The sequence below is a fragment of the Phaenicophaeus curvirostris genome, chromosome Z, assembly GCF_032191515.1.
Source record: "Phaenicophaeus curvirostris isolate KB17595 chromosome Z, BPBGC_Pcur_1.0, whole genome shotgun sequence".
NCBI classification, from domain to species: Eukaryota; Metazoa; Chordata; class Aves; order Cuculiformes; family Cuculidae; genus Phaenicophaeus; species Phaenicophaeus curvirostris.
In genome coordinates, this window is record NC_091431.1 from 12,503,425 (window position 1) to 12,524,108 (window position 20,684).

General features: G+C 37.8%; 1 protein-coding gene across 1 annotated transcript in view; it reads left to right on the forward strand.

The window, feature by feature from the left end:
• The window catches only part of ATG10 (autophagy related 10), an 86,714-nt gene that overhangs the window by 54,520 nt on the left and 11,510 nt on the right, over window positions 1–20,684 (forward strand). Inside the window, exons 3-4 of the mRNA XM_069880149.1 lie at window positions 1,741–1,867; window positions 9,196–9,293. Of these exons, the coding sequence (XP_069736250.1) occupies window positions 1,741–1,867; window positions 9,196–9,293 (225 nt within the window). The remainder of the gene's footprint in view (window positions 1–1,740; window positions 1,868–9,195; window positions 9,294–20,684) is intronic.

Sequence of the window (20,684 nt, forward strand, 5' to 3'; positions counted from 1 at the left end):
CTTTTTTTTTCTTATCCTGTTATCACTAAAGGATTGATACTGGATCAATTTAAAAGAAACTTTAGCTTATGGTAGAGAATAGATTTGTATTTTCCTCAAGATATGTTAATAACCTGTATTTCACATCTGATCAGAGGATATAGCATGTATGAAGAGGAAAAGATCTTGCCTTTTTACTCTGTTACACATTTATATGGGAACTGGGCATAGCAGACCTAACTTTACCTGGACTGTGAAGTCAGGTACTGTAATCATTGTGCCTTCTGGCATGTTGTCTTGAGTATCCCTTCACATACAGTTTTTAAAACTAGGTTACTGCAGAGTGCACTTTCTTTAACATTCCCTTTCAGTGCTTTCGAAATCTGTGTCCTGATAAGCTAAAATCAACTATTTCTACAGCTGCCCAGAATTTCCCAGAAATCTTCTGTTCTGTGAGCATCTATGAGTTATTCATTTAATGTCCAAAAATGTAGGTACAGCACTTGGGGTGTAGCTTCAAAGGTCTGGGCTCTCCAGTAGTGATCTTCTGTCCACGTGCCTAAGCAGCATCTGGTTGTCTAATACACTAAATTTGGGGGAAATCACTTCTACGTGGGCTGTCAAAAAATATTTTGTGTGTCATTATTGTTATACTTTGTGAGTTCTTGCTTCTCTTCATAGGTTGATTCATGACTGAGTTGAGTTAAGGATATGAGATAAAAATGCAAAATGAAATTTCTTGTGTGTTAAACCAGGATGGTGTTCAAGGGATGCTGGCTCTTCTTGGTTCAATCCTTTTTATTGTGCTTGGACAGAGACACTAAGCCAGTATTCACAGTTGCTTGGCAATAGTCAAGTTGTGAAATGCACATTCAACCCTTGGGGCATTATGGTTGCTTAGTTCATGTGTATAAATTTAGGGGATTGGAAACTGAACCAGGCCACACCCACACTGTTTTCTTGGAGAGTTTGTTCTAACATTTAATCTTAATGGCATTATTAATTTAATGGTTCTATTTTCAGAGATGTTGAGTATCAACAGTTTTTTAAGTAGTCAAAACAACTGGTGCTTAGCACAGTGTGAGTATGAATTTGAAATGTTGGGAGACTTATGCTGCAACTATAATATATCTCAGTGCAGTAAGTTCCATCTCTTCTGCTTTATTTTGCATCTGCAATAAACTTTACTTATTTTACACCTGAAATATAATTGAGAAAAATTGCCTCAGTATTAGAAGTATTATTAGCAAAAACAACTTCTGGCAAAACCCCTTCAAAGAAAGTAGAAAAACATTTTTTTTGATGAATATATTTGATTTTGTCTTTAGGCAAGCAAAACCAGATTATGTATAGATACAGTTTAAAAATGGTCTGTACTAAAGGTAGTGATGAGATATGCAGCTGTAGTCATCTTATAGTACCAGTTACTGTGCCGTAAAGATTTGAGAGCACTTTTATCTTTTGCTTACAAAAGCAGCCTGCGCTTAGAAAGACCTCAATTCTGCAAATGCTTACGCATAGTTCACAGTTTGTGGAAGAATGTCTGTAAGATGCCTTTGTAGGTTTTGGACTTCTGTGATTTTCTTGCTATTATTGAAAAATTCCTTAGGGAATTCAAATGAGTAGTGCTGTGAAAAGGGTGATTGACATTATTTTTCTCTTCTGTATATTTATTGAATTTATTACAATAGCAGTAATTATACTTCTCTTGATACAAATACAAAGGTTGAGGGACTGCTCTGTTCATGTTTATTGTTCTAGGAGGCTTTGGATGATTCTGAAGTAGCTGGAATTTGTGCAACAGAGGAAGTGATTCGCTATGAATACCATGTCTTGTACTCCAGCAGCTACCAAGTACCTGTGCTTTATTTTAGGGCGTGCTTTTTAGGTAAGACCAATCTTCTACTAAACAATAAAGGAAGAATGAAAAAACGTTGGATGCAATAAATGTTAAACCCACAGATTTTGTATTGCATTAAGAAGTAGAGTAAGGAACAGAGTAATGATCATATGTAATAAGAAAGTAAGAGATGAGTCTGTTCACCAGTAAATTTTTTAATACTCCCAGCACAGAGCTTCAGGACCTTGAAGTAGATGATATCATCTCATCCTGAAGGAGGCTGATCTTTGGCTCCTGGCATCTTGCCTGTGGCTGAATAAAACTGCTGGTCATTTTTCTTGATCTTTTCATTAAGCGAGTACAAAAACTTAAAGCTGCATGTTTGAATTTGGCTGCAAAAAAAGTGGACATAATCACAGTGCTTAAGTGGAACTTTGTTTCCTTGGAACATGAATTTGAGCTGCAAGGCCGAGGTTTAGATGTACCTTTAAAAGTGCATGCTGTTCTATGTTTAAATTTGCTGCTTAAAAAAAAAATAAACCAATGAAGAATTGCCTGTTTCCATCTATTGAAACTGGCTTTCAAAACACTAACTAATGTTCTTTCCTCCCTGATACGTACATCATGTTACCCGTTACTCAATTGCTATAGCCACTGCAATTTCACTCACCATCCTGTCAGGAAGGAAGGAGGAACGTACAGCCTCCCTCCAAGGCCACTGTTAGTGTCACTTATTTAATCAGCAAACACAGAGTGATCACACTGCAGCACTGCCTGTGCTCTGTTCCTTTCTACCCGAAGACTGTGTTCCTAGGGTGGACGGATTGAGATCTTCAAGTCATTTCATTCAGTCTCCTGCATGGTAGCATCAGCATCTTTTGTGTTTTGAATAATCTCCTAACTTTATCTAGATAAAGATGTATGAATGTTGCCAGTGATATCTTTTCCTTTTTAATTAAAAAGTAGCTTAAGCTGCTTTGAATATGTTTGGTAGATTTAATCACCTTCTGCCTTATATTGTTTAATGGTTTCTAATTTTGCAGTGTTAGCGTTTTAAAAGGCACTTTAGATTTAAAATTGAAGAACATATTCTCATAGACTCCCTGGTGGAAAGATTTTAGTCTGAGGTGCAGTTTCAGCAATAGATAATCTGGGGTAAATTTTCGGACTGGGATGTGGGGAATTGGGCACATTGTTCTGCCTTTACCACCAGCAGAACTCATTTGCACGCATCCTGCTGCAAATTTATTTCTGGAATTATTACAGACACTTACAAATGTGCACTGTTTTGCCTTAAAGCTAGTTGTGGAGACAGTAAGATAAAGAAAGTTTTGCTGTAAGAGACAGATTAACCTATTTGTGGTCCTGAAAAATGTCATCTTCTTGGTTTTAGCTGAATTAATAGTGAACTGTCTCTACAGAAGACGATGGAGATGCTGCAGGTAGAGGAAATAGGACACTATTTCTACTGTTCTGTACTTTCATATAATTAGTATTCACCATAAGCAGTTAATCACCAGAGAAGAGCTCCCAGAGACAAAACAAGTTGTTTAGCTTGTCAGCATCAGGGAATCGGAGGTGTTGAAACATGACTCCTTATAGCTGGAAGTAGATATTACAGAAGCTAGTGGATGAGCTAATGCACAGTCATAGTATTATGTGCCAACAGCTCCCCTTGCAGTACAGAACTGTAATTGTTCCTACAAGTACAATTATGTTTTAAAACACTTCTTAGGATCCTTTCACAATGGAAAAAAGGACTGATTTTACATACTTACTAAAGTCACATGGGTTGTTTTCAGCATTTAACGTAGTTTCTTAGCATTTAACATTCTTTGACTCTTTGAAGAGAGAAACATACAAAATGCTGGAAATAAGACTTTTCCTATAGTGTTTTCAACTAGTATTCTCTGATTTTAATTATGGATAGCTAACTTTTGAAAACAAAAAAATTCTGTCATCCCTGCAAGTTATTTGCCTGCCTGTGCCTCACTGTCTGTAGGGCCCAAGATGGGGTTTTTAGGAATGCGCAAGTGACAGTCAAAGTTGCTTGATTTATCTGAGCAAAGTATCTTTTGTTTTGTCCTGAACCTGGTATGAGGAACACTCTAGGCAATGCCTAGAGATTTTTTCCATTGAGGTAATAGTCTTCATGTGATAGGCTCCTCACCTTGTTTCTCAGACAACTAGTAATATTCATTGCATTCCTCGTCTGAAATAATCAGGGAAGAATCTCCTGAGACCTACCTACATCAGTTTCTCAGTCTAAATTCCTACCATTATTTGTAGATTAAGGAACAGAATCAGTTTCTCACAAGTGTCTTGTGAGCTGTTTATGGTTTCCCTTCAGTCTTGTCCATACTAATCCCCATGTTAATTAGAGCTTGTTGCAGGAGAGGAAGATGAGCTGTAATCCTTCCAGTGTTTCCACAGCCCTGTCCCATCTTGCCTTCCCCAGCAGCAGGGCACAAAATTCAAAATTATTCTTCCTCTCTGGCAGTATTTTAAGTGGCCATTGCACCTCGGGGCCTGCCTAGGAAATAATTATTCTTCTGTTTGACCTGACGAAGTAGTTCTGCTTGTTTTGCAACTGATACCAACCTATCCAAATCTGTCCTCTTCCAAATAGATTCTTTAGAAACTTTTCAGTGACAATTAAATCCTGGTTTTCTCCCATTGTACGTGAGTCCATTTTTCATTGACTTGGTGTCTCGCAGGAAAAAAATATTCTAATAGAGTTGCTGGGGAGTTTTTCCTGTCATCTTCAGTATGACTGGCGTCTTTAGGAGCATGTGTCAGTGAGGACATACAGTTTTCACTCTTCACTGCTAGCAGTCATGATGGAATATTATAGACCAGTACTGCCTGAAGAAGTTGCATTGTATCCTTATCCTTGTTGCTGTCTAAATTGGATGAAATAACCTCTTTTTTTTTTTTTTGACGAGACGAAGTTTGATATGTAAGGTAGTGCAAGGTAAATATTTGAGATTTTAATTGCAACAGAACTAAAACATTTTGGGAGACATCTAAACTTTTTGGTAGTCTCTGGGGATAGATATACAGGGAAGATATTATTCTGTGCAAGGAAAAATACTTCAGCTGAAAATGATGATTAATTGTGATGACTCTGTCTGGAAAGGTGTTTGGGAACGTTATCAGATACAAGAAGATAATTTTAGGCTACGGTTATATACTTAAGAAACATTTTTCACTGCCTCCTGATACTTCCCACGCGGCATACATTCCTAAACTCAGACCTACTGTAATCCCAGTCTGTATCAGGAGCTCAAAGCAGTGGTCCTTGATACCTCATAGTCTCAGAGAACAAGGAGTTGTTTCTCTAAAATCAGTCTCATGCATCCATACCTTTCAGAAACAGGAGCCCTTCTTTCTTTCTCTGACTTCTTGAGATTACCAAGTAGGTAGCTGAAGAAATGCCTGAACCCCCGCTGATATCTGATGTCAGCAATTAGCCCTCTTAGAGACAGATGGTATAGGCAATTAGTCTTCCCCTTCAATGCTGACATCAGCCAGATGGGCTGGGCTAGGTCCAGTAAGCTTTCTTTAACCAGCAGAGTATTTCCCCATTTTCTTAAGTCTTTAAGATGTTAAGGAACTGTTGTCTTTTCCTGAACTGTCATCATCTGAGGCTATAAATTCAAAAACCTCTTGCACCAATGGTGAGACAGCAGCAACACCATCACATGTAGACACAGGCAGCATTCAGCAATTATCCTATGTATCAAGAAAATAATGGATCAACTCACACTTCTCTTCGTAGTTTCCCCACAAAGGTAGATAGTGGTTCATGAATGCTGGCTAAACACTGAAAAGAACTAGTAGCAGTCAGTACGGATTGTAGCCTAACAGCTCTAGAAAAGAGAGAAGGAATGGGGTTTTCAAGCTGACCTGCTCAAAGTATGTCTAACTCTCTGACATGTAGATAGATCCCTGCCAATAAAAAAACCTGCTAATCAGTGGTTAGAGAGAGGTAGCTTGTGAGACAATATAACTTCCTCCAGCCCTGAAGGCGTGACTTTCTGTATTCATAACTGTACTGGGCCTGACTGTTACGTTTCCCAGAATATAGAAATACTCCTTGAACTCAAAAGCATGTAACCAATATGTCCTTTTTCCAAAAAATAGCTTCTCTTAAGATCATATCCCATATGAACTAATTTTATCATTATTTTGGACATAAGTAAAACTGAATATTTTCTATAATCAGATATCTTCCTAAGATGCAAAGGTGGTTTTTTCTTTTGTGACAATGGTTTCTTAAGAGTACAAGAATGAAATATTTCCTCAGAAAGTGTGGCAGTATGAAGCCTCAAAACAAGTTCTGCATAACTTCATCAAAATTGTCAAATAATCTTTAATCTGAAATCTAAGAAACTATTAAAAGCCCTCAATAAGCATCGAAAAAAAGGAATACAGCAACTTGGGATGTATGAAAATTTTCTCTGAAATTATACGTGAAATTAATGTTTCTGAAGAATTTCTGCTCATTGCAGAGATTAAGGTGCCAACTCAGCTAGGAGCTGCAACTCATGTGTTGCCTTAATGCCACACCTTGCTGCTCTGAGGGGGGACTCAGGCATCTGCATTTTAACTGTTTCTTAATTGGGATGACTTAAACAAGTTAACTCCAACTGGGCCACCAAGAAGCAATTCTCAGAGAAGTTTCCTATATGGACAGTTTAAATAACAAAAATCTGCATTTGTGGTAGGAAGGCTGTAGTTGCTCTTGCCTGACTATTCAAACAGATAAAGTTGATTCAAGCCCATAGTTAGTTAAGGCAGAGGCAGAACCTGTACTTAGGAGTTCTTAAGTCCCATCCTTTATATCCTTTCTCTCAACAAAAATCATGGTTTCTCCCTAGGCTCTTTTCACCTTTCTTGCTGGGTAGATGTCAGGTTTATTGGATCAGTCTCCATTTGAGGGCCCAGATTGGTATCTATGAGCTGATGATGTGGCTTTACAGCTGTGGAGCTTCAGACAAAGGTACAGTAAATCTGGCATGACCTACAAGTAGTTATTTCCTTTCACTGTCTGTAATTATTTAATGAAATGAAATATAGGAAACTATAACCAAGCAGTAAGCAGCTGTGCCTTCGTGGGTAGATGATAGGTAAATGTTCTGCTGGGTGAATCTGCAACCTTTGCCTTCCTCTCCTGACACTCCTCTTGGCTTGATTACACAGTTGCCTTCTTTTTTTCTGGCTGAACTTTTGAGTTCAGCTCCATTGCAGGAAAGAATCAAACAAGAAACAGAGGCTGCTTGGCTCAGCAGGTGCCACAGTGGCTCCTTGTTGCTAGCAGCAACAATTACAGACTGCTCTGTCAGCCCAGCTGGATGTTTGAGGTCTCAGTGGGTTGCAAGAATATGTAACAGGGCTGCTAAACATGTGAATGCTGGCAGCCCTGGAAAAAGGAGTCTAAAAGTGCCTGAAGAATACAGATGCGAGTTTTGTGCAAGTCTGGGGTCTTGTGAATAAAATGGATTTAGTTACATCATCTTAAGTGGATGACTATACAAACTGAGGAGTTTTAAAATACAAAACACACACCCAGCCTGATTAACTGAAATGAGTGCTTCTGTCAGTCATTTTAAGACCTTAGTGTAGTTATTTTATTTTGTTTTGAGGGAAAACTCAATATACATTCAGGTCTTCATCCCACAGAAATGGATGGGGAACTGCCTATCTGCTCCCTCTCCATTTGTAGGGGTCTTTCAGTTCCCAGGTATATAGCTAAATCTCAGATCCATTTTAAGTATTAATTAATTATTCTCTCCTGATGCATTTGGCCTCCCATCTTCTAGAAAACTGAGCTAGTTAGCTAAGTAAGAATTTACAGCAACATAATATATGTAGAAGCATATATGAAAGCTCACTCAAGTTTAAAAACCACACTTAATTCAAACGCATTTAAAGCTTGTTGAAATACATTAAAATAGTGCAGAAAATTCAAAATTTAAGGAAATTTAAATCCAAGCCTATTTCAATATGTAATTGCATAATCAGAATACCCAGATCAAATTTTTGTTCCTGTGTGAAACATTGCACTTACTCTGTATTAACTACTGAAGTACCTTACTGTCTGTGACCTCCCGCCAATGTGAAGTGAAACTGCCACTTCGGATGTATTTGTATTTTTCTCTGAAATGAAAGTAAATCTATACTGAAATATGATGGAAGATATACTTCTTCTTATATAGGAAGTAAAAAAAAATCCATAAGGTAAAAAAACCCTCAGTTTTAACTGTAGTATGATTAATGTTTCAATAATATTTGATTGTTTCTGTAAGTGATATTGAAGGTTAGAGTAAGCCGTTCCATGTGTATGATCTGAATTTGCTCAAGTGTGAGTATAAAAATTCACAAAGGAAGGTGTACATAGCAAAATCAAGAGTGGCAAATAAATTTTTTTGTTAGAATGTGTGTTGTTCTAGATTTTACATTTGGAATGTTTGCCACATTCTTCTGCTTTATGGTGCTTATGTAAGTTCAGAACTGGTGCTTTTTTATGAGTATGTACATAAAATAAGATAAAACTGAGGCCATAGACAGCTGGTTTTAACTTATATCTAAACATGGCATTCAAATGTTAATTGGGTGAATAAATCATGTTCACTTTACAGACATGAAAATGTCAGTAGAATAAAACTATTTATCACAGGATAAGGGTTTCTGACACCTAATAAATGCCAAGATGAAGTTACTTATTGAAAGGATATAAAAATATTCTGTTGCTATTTGTCAAATCCAAATATTAAGGAAAAACTGGCATGCTTATTTTCTAAGTGATTGACACTAATATCTTGGCATAATTCTAATATGGCAACTAAAACTCTGATGCAACAATGTTGTATAAATGCAGCTTAAAAAAAAATTATGGGCACCCGAGTTACCAAAATGCACCAAACTTTTGTCTGCAGAATTTTGTTCTTTAGATTTTTTCCACTCTTTCGTTATGCATTACATATATTTACATGACACAAGTGTTCATGATATTATTTTGTGGTTTTAAATTTGTCTTATCTAAGCATTGTTTTACAAAATCAGTTTAACTTAACACCTTACAGCAAAGGCATTAAGTTGTTACTCTTAGATGACAGAGAAGAAAATTATCTGAGTTGTTACTCTCGGAGAACAGGGAATTTATGATACTTTATATGCAACTTCAGTCTGGATTTGAGCAACGCTGTTTTGGAGTTATGGGGTCAGCAGTGGCTCAGTCACGTTTTGCTGTTATTTTTTCCATCTCCTTCCAGATGAATCAATATTTTTAGAATTACTTTTGCTATTCTGTATCAAAGATAGAGCATGCTTAAGAGCTTTGACGGTGGGTGGTTGTTTCCTTCCCCTCACAGATGGAAGACCTTTAACTCTGGATGAAATATGGAAAAGTGTTCATGCATGCTACCAAGCTCGTCTGCTGGAGGGGCCCTGGGACACTATTACACAGCAGGTGAGAAACCACTGGTCCTTTACAAAATTGATGAATGCTATATATGCCTGAATCCTCAATGGCCTTATTTCCCTCCTGGATACAAGTGAAATAATATAAAAGTCTTAACTGAAGTTGTGCTGAGCAGCGAATTACCAACAATAGTTTTAGTCCTGGACTTTGAAGGGTACATACAGGTATTTACCACATGAGGCTTAATGCGACAGTATCTCTCATTTAAAATACTTTTCCAAAGCCAATCCTGAAAACTTCAGGCAATTTCTGAGAAATCATGGATTTAGGTAAACACAAAAGTAGACTTACTTATGTAAGTAAGATATGTTAGCGTAACATCTCACAGATTGTCTGTTAATCAAATAACCAAAAAAGACTGTCTAGTTTTCAATTTTAAATAGGCTTGCAATCCTTAGGATTGAAGGAGAGAAAATCGGTCTCAATCAAATAATAAGTTATTGCAGACTAATGTGCTTAAGAATCAGTAGTTAATGAGTGCTGTGTTTTACAAGAGGAAGCAGATTAGTAAACTGTGATATCACTGCCTTCTTTTGGAGTTATTCAAATCATTTTTGTGTAAAGTGGTTTTAAAGTCACCAGATCATTTCAGCAACCATTCCCAGACTTGTGATGGTGGCTCTCTTGAAACCAGCCATACTTGTTCAAGGAAGAATGAGATGGTTCAGAGCTGAGTTGGTTGCTCTGGTTTCTTACCTTGGTTCCATGCCTCTAGTGCAAATTTGAACAAAGAATGGAGACTCTCCAGACATGAGTTTTTTATCATCAGACAAAGACTCCAATGTACCCTTTCTTCCCCAGCTTTCCTTCTCTGACTTTTTGATTTTAGCTGTTTACAGGTATGCAGGACTCTTGCCACAGCAGCTGGCACAACACAGATATAACCTCAACTGATTTCTACAGGTGTTTCCTTAATCCCACTAAACCAATTTAATTCCAGGATGCTTATTTGTAGATGGTACTCAACCGTGGGAATACAAGCAGCATTCATGTTTTTGCAACCACAGACTATTGTTTATATTGTAATAGCTCCCTGAGAATGCAACAAGCATTGGTTTTCTGATGTTTGCTCTGTACGTCTGAATTCCAGTTGTGAATTTGCAGATTCCCGTAATACATGCTTTTAAAGAAAGTATTAATTACCTGACTTGTCTACTGTGGAATGAAGATGAGAAAATTAGGTTTTAATAAAATGATCTAATATGATAGCAGATAGCCAATCTTCCACACAGAAAATATTACCGTTCAGATTTTTCAGTGAAGTTTTATGATTTATATCCGAAATTTAAGATTTGTTGCTAAATCATGATTGCTTCTGCACAGAGAGGCAGAGGATTCAATTAACTTTGCCTTCACTGCATCCACAGTCTTGCATTCCTAATAGACAGAGACCGGTGAGATGATAGGTATCCTTTAGGGCTGACATCTCTGGTATTTTCCAGCTGAATTGTTCTGACTTGTGGATACTTTATACTCACATCTGCAAAAAATGTGCAGAGGAATCTGCTCTGTATGCTCCAGAGGTGGTGTAACTCTTCTACACTCAGATTCTACGGTGGGCAGAAGCCACATTCAAGCTTCTCTCTAGAAAGCTCAGTCTCTTTCTGTTCATCTGCAAAGCACTGCAGACCCTACAGCTCAGTATACGTAATAAACCAAAAAGCAACCTAGCTGAGAATAAAGCATAAACAATACATCTAGAATGTATAAAATGAGAGTTGTGAAAGCCAAAAGGATAACTAGGTCACTCCCACCCAGGGATTATTTTTGCCTCTTAAAGAACAATAACGTAAAACTGTCCTTTATCTAATAACTAGGGATAGATACACTCAGGGGCTTGCAGGGACAGGTTTTATGGGTGGTAAATGTGGGGTGTGCTGAACCTATTGTCTCTGTGATGTTTCGCAAGAGGCAGCTCAGCCAATGTGAGTCTAATGACAAACACAAACCAAGATATAAGGAAAAACATGTCTGAGAGATTAGCAAAGTTGTAGCAGCAAAATACTGTTGAGTATAACATCAAGGTGACTTTCTGTGACATAAGAAGATTACAAAGTAAAACTATTTATACTAGAGTAATATGGACTGTACCTCAGGCTGATGGCAAAGTGCCGAAACTGCTGGCAGGCAGCAGAAGCCAGAGCGGTCAAGATCCTCCAGCAATCCCATAATTTGGAAGATTCTCCTTTTTTACTACACTATTTATATGTACATGTTCTCCCTGAAGGCCATGTACCTGTGGCTCAAGGGCATCGAATTCCACTGACTTCAGTGAGGTTAGCCTGCCTTACATCAGTATTGAACTCAGTCCAAAGGCTCCAGCTGCGTTCTTGGGTTGGAAATGTAGTTTCCCACATGGCTGCAAGAGAGCCTCCGGGAATACAGCTTCAAGAGGTCTACAGTTTTAATTTTAGATGAAAGCAGAAAGGCATCAGATACTGAGGATGCATTTGCTTATGGTCATCCAGTGAAGTGATAAGAATACACAGGAAGGCATGGTTTGTGTAAGTGAACACGTCTGGAGCTGAATCAGAGGAGAGGAAAGCACCAGTACAATGAGCAGCGTGAACACTGTTGTATTTTCAGTGCCAGCAACCACTGATGCTGCAGACACTTCTCCTTGTAGATGGAGAGATGCATATGCCAGTCAAATATCAAACAGCAGTAAAAACTAGAGTATTCTCAAAGGAAGTATTAAAGTTAATCAAACCGTACTGTTAGTGCTAGCCTGCAAGGTCCAGTTTAAAATAAGAGCTAGGTCTTCAAGAAAAAGAGTATTTTCCCCCCTCAAATGAATCAAGGTTCTGAATTGAAATACAGAGTGTTCTCCTCCCTTTCTGGTGACCCATTTTGTTATGTGGGTTAGGCTTTGCCTGCAGGGACAGAGACCATATAATGCAAGTGACTGTGCAAACTTGCCAAATCAGGCTTGAACTCCCAGTACGCATGAACAGCAGAGAGAAAATATTTAGGATTTTGCCTCTAAACAGGTACAAATCTTAAATCCTACAAGCAATCCAACACTGGAAGGAAGAATGGATGATTTTGCACTTTGATTCAGTAGTTGGCAATTTAGGAAAAGCAAGTTGTACTGCCTTTTTTTTCTCCCAGAACCAGGATCTTACACTAATCATCTGAGATTCCATGTATTTTTATGAAATGGGGGTGCCATGCCCATGCACATTTTTGATACAATTATATTTTGGCTTATACTCTCTGTGGTAAAATATATCTGAGAATAGGAACTAAGACATTGCCTGAGCGCCAAAGAATTTAGCTGTAACCAAATTTTAGGTAAAATTAGAACTTTTTAAATTGTTTTTGTTTATTGTGGAAAGCCATGCTTATTTTCAGAGAAAGCACCTTCAAATACTTTTAGCGACTAGATTATTTTTATTGCAAAAAGCAGAAGTCAGCTAGTTACCTTCTCATAAATAAATTAGTATGAGAAGGTTGCGTAGTATTTTATAATGATAATTGATAAATGGTGATGATTTAATTGCACTTCCTCTAGTAATAATTTTCAAATGAAGTTCCTGTGATTGGCTTTCTTCTGAGTTAAATCTCCCTGGAGTCTTCAGTCATCCCTTTCCTACATCCGGCGATAACTTGCTTTAGCTGTTTTAAATAATACAAATCAATTATAACACACAGCTGTTTAACAAAACTTCTAAATGTTACTATAGCTCTCTGTGGGTATTTCCTGATGGCTTATAATGACATCAATTTAGCACACCTGTTAATATCTGTGTTAGCTGGAAGTAGCTAATTCTGCAGTGACAGGAAAATTAAGGAATATTTATGGATTGCTGTTCCATATCAGAACCATTGCCAACTGTGATTTTAGTTTCTTTTCACAAAGAGTCAGAAATGAAATTGCAGACAAAACTGAATAGTTTACATGTAACTTAGTGAGTGCTTTTGGATATCCTGTGTTAGTTATTTCTCTCTACACATTCTACACAAAAGAATGTCTCTTCACCTTTTGAATGAATGGATGCTAGAAATGTACTTTCTATGAGAAACTTCCCTCCAAGTCTTCGTAGCCTTTCCTGAATGGCAGACAAACAGCTTTCCTCAGTTGTTCCTCAGTTGGATTTTCCTGTTCAGCTTGTGCTGGGATAAAATCCCAGCCCTGTATGCATCACACCACCATGCTGGGTAACCTCCTGGGCTCCTCCAGCTGCCAGCCCTGGTGTTTTTCCTGACTGCATTACTTTTTAAAAGTGCTTGATGAGCCAGTTGTATATCAGCCACAGGAGCAAATAAGAAATCTAGATGTTTGGAAGAGGGCAAGGAGAGAAAAAGAGATATGTCACACTGAGAGAAGTAGCAAATAGGATGAATATAAAAATATCACAGGGTCCTGGAGAGATTTTAATTAGTAGTGGGAAACAAAAACCCAGGTCAATGTATCCAGCTAAAAGAAGGCTACAGTAAATGCAAAGAAAATTCTAGACAAAAGAAGGATGAAATGAGTCATCATGGTAATGGATGGCAGCAAGAGAGACACATATTTCTCTCACATGCACTCTGATATTCAGCGGAGTAGTTCAGTACAGTTTTAGGTAAATATACAGTGGCGTTGTGTTAAACAGCTCAAACATAATGGTCCTTCTTTGTGTAATCCAAGAGCAGGGCCATTGCATTAAAATCTAAGTTTGGAATACCAGAGATGTAGTTAAGTTGGCAGCAGTCCAAAAGTGCTATGGTCAAATGCTAAATAATAATAAGATAAGGAAAAGGTTCAAAACCAAAAAACAGAGAGTAGAAAATAGGAATGAAACAAAGCGGGAGAAATCTTTCTGATTATAGAAGTGAACATATTTTACTACTTGATAATGCATGATTTAACATTCAGGAATTTAAAAACCAAGAAATGTTTAGTTAATCTGTGAAGGTTGTAGTTTACCTTTTATAATTTTGGAAGTCTCCCCCAGCTTGAACGGGAGATGTGAAGCAGCAGAAGCTAATTATATGATTGTAGCCAGAACTTCTGTCTTCAGACTATGTAGCATTAGATCTTTTCTGTAGAAGCTGGAACTTTGGAGGCCATAAATACCTGAGAATACCAGGTTGCATAGAGCAATAAATCCGCTTTGAAAATTATAGTATATGTCTAGTGGCCAGAATTTCAGGTAGTAATTGAACTATTGTCATGGTTTAACCTCAGCCAGCAATTAAGCACCACACAGCTGCTTGCTGACCCTGTGCCCCCCTGCAGTAAATGGAGGCGAGAACTGGAAGGGTAAAAGTGAGAAGATCCATGGGTTGCGATAAGAACAGCTTGAAAAAACAGTCAAAATAAAAAATAACAACAATAATAACAATACTAATAATAAATAAGAAAAGGGAGAGAGAAATAAAACCTGAGAAAAACAAGTGCCATCTGGCCAACTCCCTCCATTTTATATGCTGAGCATGACAACCTGTGGTATGGAATATCCTTTCGGCCAGTTTGGAACAGTTGTCCTGGCTGTGTCCCCTCCCAGCTTTGTGTGCATTTCCCTTCTTGCTGGCAGGGCATGAGAAGCTGAAAAGTACTTGACTTAATCTAAGTACTATGTTATCGACATTATTCCTGTTCAGAATCCAAAACACAGTACCATAAAAGCTACTAAGGAGAAAATTAATTCTATCTCGGCCAAACCCAGGACATCTATTTAAATAAATAAATAAATAAATAAAAATATATATATATAAAAACAGGCCAAAGTTGCTTAGGTGTCTTAGTGATCCTTTACGTTTTTTCCAGCTATAAGATAACTGATGTTCTATAAAAAGTTGCTGTATGACGATCTACAAGACTGAAACCCTTTTTGGTTAGGATGAGTATGGGATAGGCATTGGCAGTGCAAGAATTTTGATCCTTCTGTGGCTACGTGCTCCAAACCTATTTTGAAGTGCCTGCATCAAGGACCAAGACAACACCCAGTTGATTCATTGGTTTCTCCTGATGGTGTGAACTGGGACTGGATTGGTGATGAATACAGTCATGTATTAGAAGGTACATGGTGACCCATTCATTTCCCAGGCACCTTCTGGAAGTTGTTTAAAGATAGTGGAGTGGAAAATGGATGAAAGCACTAGTAATTTTTCACTCTTCTTCGTGCAATTTCTTTGCCTTGGTGGTATTTATGAAAATGTATATAAAGTAGAACCACTTCAGCAAGGAAAAGGCAAGCATTTCCACCTCAGAATAATTTGAAGGTTAATGGTGAACTGCTGTCCTAGGAAGTAAAGAGGCTTACTATAAATCAAGTGGAAAATAAATTTGAATCTGGGTCCCTTGTGTCTCAAGTGAGTTCTCTACTTGCTTGTAGAGTAAAAGGGAGGTGTAACTGCCTTCTTGTCTTTCTTTTTGATATGTTTTTGCAAGACCTGCTTTGGTAGGGATGCTAGGTGAATGCCTAGGGTCTACCTGTATTGCTGTCACAGACATATGCTCAGAGTCATATCAGGACACAAGCCATAAACTGATCAACTTTTCAAGATGTAATTATTTATGCACATGTCCAGTGACAAAAATGTGGAATTCTTTCCTGTGGGGAGAGACAACACTCTGAGAAACACGCATTTCTATGGCTATGATGAAGCTGAGTAATAATTTTATTATTTTTAGGTACAATCTCTTGATCATACATACCTAAGTCCCTTTTTGATTCTTGTCACTTGTGCAATTCCATGCCTTTGTCATTTTTTTCCAGTGTGGAAGCAAACTAGCAAGAGAATTTTAAAATCTGCTGAACGAATATGATCACAGCTAGTACCAATATCACCAAAAATGGGAAAACAAAATTACAAACACAACCAGATGTATGTGCCAAGGCTTAATCAATGCTTAGTGACATTGGAATGTAAAGTCAACAACCATGGATAGAAATCAAATTGCATTATTACAGGAGGCTCAACATTTGAAAGACTGCCTAGTAAGAATGAAAGCTTGGTGATTTGAAAGTCCTGCAGAAGTAGCCTAAAAAAATAATCAGAGAGTCAGGACTGTGCAGGACCATGGAAGTTACAGAACACGTGTACATACGTCCTGTCGACCTCCCCCCAAGCCCCTTCCCTTTTTAACCAAAACTGTTCAGAGGGAGTTACTTCTATTACCAAATTGTGACTTAGAGGTGTGTGTGCAGGGCACGAGAGTGGATGTGTTTCATGTCTGATACATTGCTTCTGGACCTTCCAGTAATAAATCAGCATTTCCCTTGTTTAACGCTTTGTTGTCACTCTGGAAAAAGGCGTTCACAATATTGTGGTACTGACTGTAAATGCAGCAGTTTGTGAGGACAGTGTGAATTTAAGCCTCAGGATTATATTGACTCAGATCTGCCAGTCTGGAATTCTGCCTTCAGAAGGGTACAAAACCAGTCAAGATTTTTAAGAATGAGAAGGTTCCTGTGTTTGCATTGATTGTGTTACTTTGTGACTCTTGTCATCACATTAAACTTCTCTACAGCACTGCAGAAAAGATAGACCTAATGATCTGACTTAATGAATAACCATCTCTGCAAATACACTTTCCTTCAAAGTTATTTCTCCTTTAGTGTGTTCCTGCTTTTCTATAAACTTGAATAAATTCTTAAATATGGGATGTCATTGTTGTCTATGTGGTGGTCTGTTAAAAGGTACTCCACAGTGTTTCAAGTCTTAACGTAAAGACTCACATTAAAATAAAAAGGTGTGGCCAGTTGATACCAGTTCCAGTCAGGTGAGGACTGAAGGTGATTTTGCTGGTTTCCTTCTCCATTGTTCATGCATTTTCAAGTGCAGACTAGTCAACCCTGTCAGAGGCCTCCTCTACCGTGAACAAAGCTGTTTCCATTTACTAGAAGCACTTCTGCTACAGAAATGGATGAGTTAGCAAGTCTGTCCCAACAGTATTCTGTATTACTAGTCTGCATTCAGTATTACTGTTTACACTGTTCAGATCTTAAGGTTCAGAATAGTAAGTGATAAGGAATTCTCCTGTGTCTTTTTTTTCTCAGTATTTATTTCTCAATTTCATTGGAATGAGGTGTTTTTCTTCTGCATTTGTTACTCATCAGGTAGTTATAATATCATCTCTGTTATATGTCCATTCTGTCACATAAAAAGTAGTCAACCAAACCTAAACTACCCAAAATAACAGCACAGAACCATGCTATTTCTGCATTAATCCAGAGTATGCTCTTTTTTCAATATGTAGTTAAGAATCTGGAAGACATATTCTTTACAGTACCTCAATAATCCTGTCCATTACATCACTTAATTTATAGCAGTGTTAACAGAAAAATCAATAAACATTATTTTGAAAATGTCAGGGATGTTAACAGTGTGATTTAAAAAAGAAGAAAGATTCAGAACTCTGAACAGAACACACTGATATAGTGTTGTAGAGGCACATCTTGCTGAAGCTGTGCTAGGGAGGATTTAAATCATTATGGTGCAGTCGTCTTGAAAAATCTGTGTAGGTAGCTATTCTTAGACATTCAAATCTTTCTTGCCATATTGTGGGATTTTGCTAAGTGGAGGAGGCTGTATACAGTATATCTTAACAGAAGGTTGCTAAGATCGCTCTTAAATCATTTTGAGGCATATCAACAGTTGCTATGGATTCCCTGCTAATATTTTTTGAAAATTATTAGCACAGCTTCCTGAGGAAAGGAAGTCTTATCAGGATAGACTGGAAATCTGCCTCACAGGGAAAAATCTAAGAATGGGAAACCAGGGTGGATATTTGTTTCTAAGTAAAATTTTCTGTGATGTATTGAACTTCTGTTGTTTAAACCAGGCAGTATTGTACAAGCTAGCAAGCAGGTTTTACTTTAAAACTAAGCATTAATTAGAAATATGTAGATGCCCTATAATTCAGTCATGCTTTTTCCTAGTGAGTCTTTATGGACATAAACTTAGTCTGACAGATTTTGTAGGAGGAATAGACCAAACAGTGGACTAATACTAAATGATGTAAAGTAAATACAGAGGCTTAATGGTTAATTTACATGTAGAGATAAAAAGCAGTAGGAGGATCCTTGCTAATTTCTAGGGCACAATTCAGAGCAGACTTTGAAGTCCTGGAACTGTTGTTCCTTGAGTTGATCAGTTATTCTGAAATGAAGATTAAGTAATATTTTCTACAAAGATATGTAATTAATTGAAGTAGTTACAGTGTAATAGTATTGATTCTGTTGATTCTTTTCTACTTTATGGAAAAACTGTTTCAGCACTACACTGCATTTACAGGTAATTGATCTAGCAGTGGCTTTGCTTCCGCAGAGTTTCCCAAGCAGAGGTTTTGTGGAAGAGGTTGTAATAGCAGGTTCCCTCCTTGATCTGGCATTTGTCCTTGCAGGCTGAGGTGGGTTGCTCTTCTATCTTCCCCCTGCCATGACGTCCAATAATTCACTACTGGAATGAAGCTAGTTACTGAACATTCCTCCTTATTTAATGTTGTTGTGAAAAAATCTAAAATACACAACAACATTGATTGCACAATTAGAAAGAAGAGGGTATCATATGTGACACATTAATCTGTGTTAGAGAGACAACTGTTATGGTCACAAGGTGTTGACAACTTTATAACAATTTCCCTTTGTTTTTCTGTAGCAAGGACTTTCAGTCAAATCATTTGGCAGATTTCTTATTTTTTTTTTAATAAAAAAGCTTTAAGTGCCATTTAGATGGATGTTAGGTATCCACGTTAACAGAAAATGATTTACGCCTAATCACCTGTGCCCTCAAGTTGTAGAAGCAGACGATATCAGCAGTTCACAAGCATTTAGGCAAATTCATGTGGCCACGTGTCCGTAAGTGGAAGCAAAATTACCGGGAAGGAACATGTCCTCCATTATCCTTAATACGGCAAACACACTGGAGCGGTAGAATGCAATTGAACCACAGAAGGAGGCCAGGCTTGTGTTCTCCCAAAATAGCCATTCCAACTGCTGCTGTTGGAGACAGGGTGCATTTCTAGATACATTGTTAGTCCAATCCAGTCAGGCACTTCTTACATTTTTAAGGCAGTCTGAGGTTCAAAAGAAAGTGAACTCAAGGGGGTGAATTTTGTCCATATAGCCAGACTTGTATGTGAAGCCATATACAATCTCCAGGACTCCCAAATCCAGATGACAGTACTTGATGTTTAAAGTTGAAGTTAAAATGGGAGTCCCTTTTTGGCTCCTCTTTTTGTATGTTGATTTCTGACTGCATAGCAGCCTGATTGAAGAACAAGGGTGGAGACCACTCAAAATCCCTCTACAGATTAGGCACTGTGGCTTCTATAGAAACGTTGGGTTCAAGCTTCCAGAAGCTGTAGCTCTTCTGTGCTCTCAACAGAGAGCTTGGTGTTTCAGTAGCGTGTTGACTGAGAAACTGATGCGATTGTAGTCTCCGAATTCCAGTTTCATCAAAGCATTTAGGTACAGTCCTGAGATGCAGAAGGCAGTTTCAGTATCCTTTTGCCTTTTACTGTTGCCTGCCTTTGTCGTGCCAGAATTCAGTGTTCTTGTGATTGGTAATCCCTGTTCAAACCTCTGACTCCATCATGCTGTGCATAGAGATCCGCAGGCAAACTTGTGATGGAACTGGCTTTAGGCAGTATGAAGTTTGTAGCATTACATTGAGCCTATCATTAGGAGAATTGCCATAAATATTGACAGTCCTGCTGTGTCTGTGCAAGAACATCAGATATTCAGATTCAGTGGTGAATCAGAGTCCAGCAACTGTTATTTCAAATGATAGGTATTATAAGACACTTTAACTGGAGGAGGGGAAGACAGACATCTGCAGCTATAGAGAAAGAAGAGAACCAAAGACATTCTTCCCTTAGCCTGAGCTCAAAATGAGGGTTGAGTCACACATCTCTGGGCACGTCATTGCCTCCTTATATTTGATGTAGTTATATTAGTGTTCTGCTGCTCTGCTGCAGTAGAAATTTGCTTTCCATTCATTACCTTGTGGTGATTGTCTGTCTTCTGAATGTTGTAGCAATCAATCATACCACCTTCTTGATAAACTGTAAAAAGGAGGTAGGAATATATGCCATCACATTTGATGATGACAGTATTTAAAACTCAGAAATCTTATGAAATGTCTCTTCCCAATATTTCTTTGTCCAGGAATTCCTGGAATTATAAAACAAACCCATTTGGGGCACATTTGTCAAATGCCAGTATAGATGTTTTTTTCTTAACTTACCATTTTTTAATCAGGGTAGGAAATCTGTCTCCAGTATCTTTTCCATACTTCCACAGCTTGTTGTATCTTTCAGTTTTGCTCTTGAGATGAATCTCTTTACTTAAGAACAGATTTTAAATAGTAATTAATTAAGACTGTATGCTACATAACGAAAATGGTGACAACTGAATTAGTCTTATTTTGGCAAGCATGGAAGAG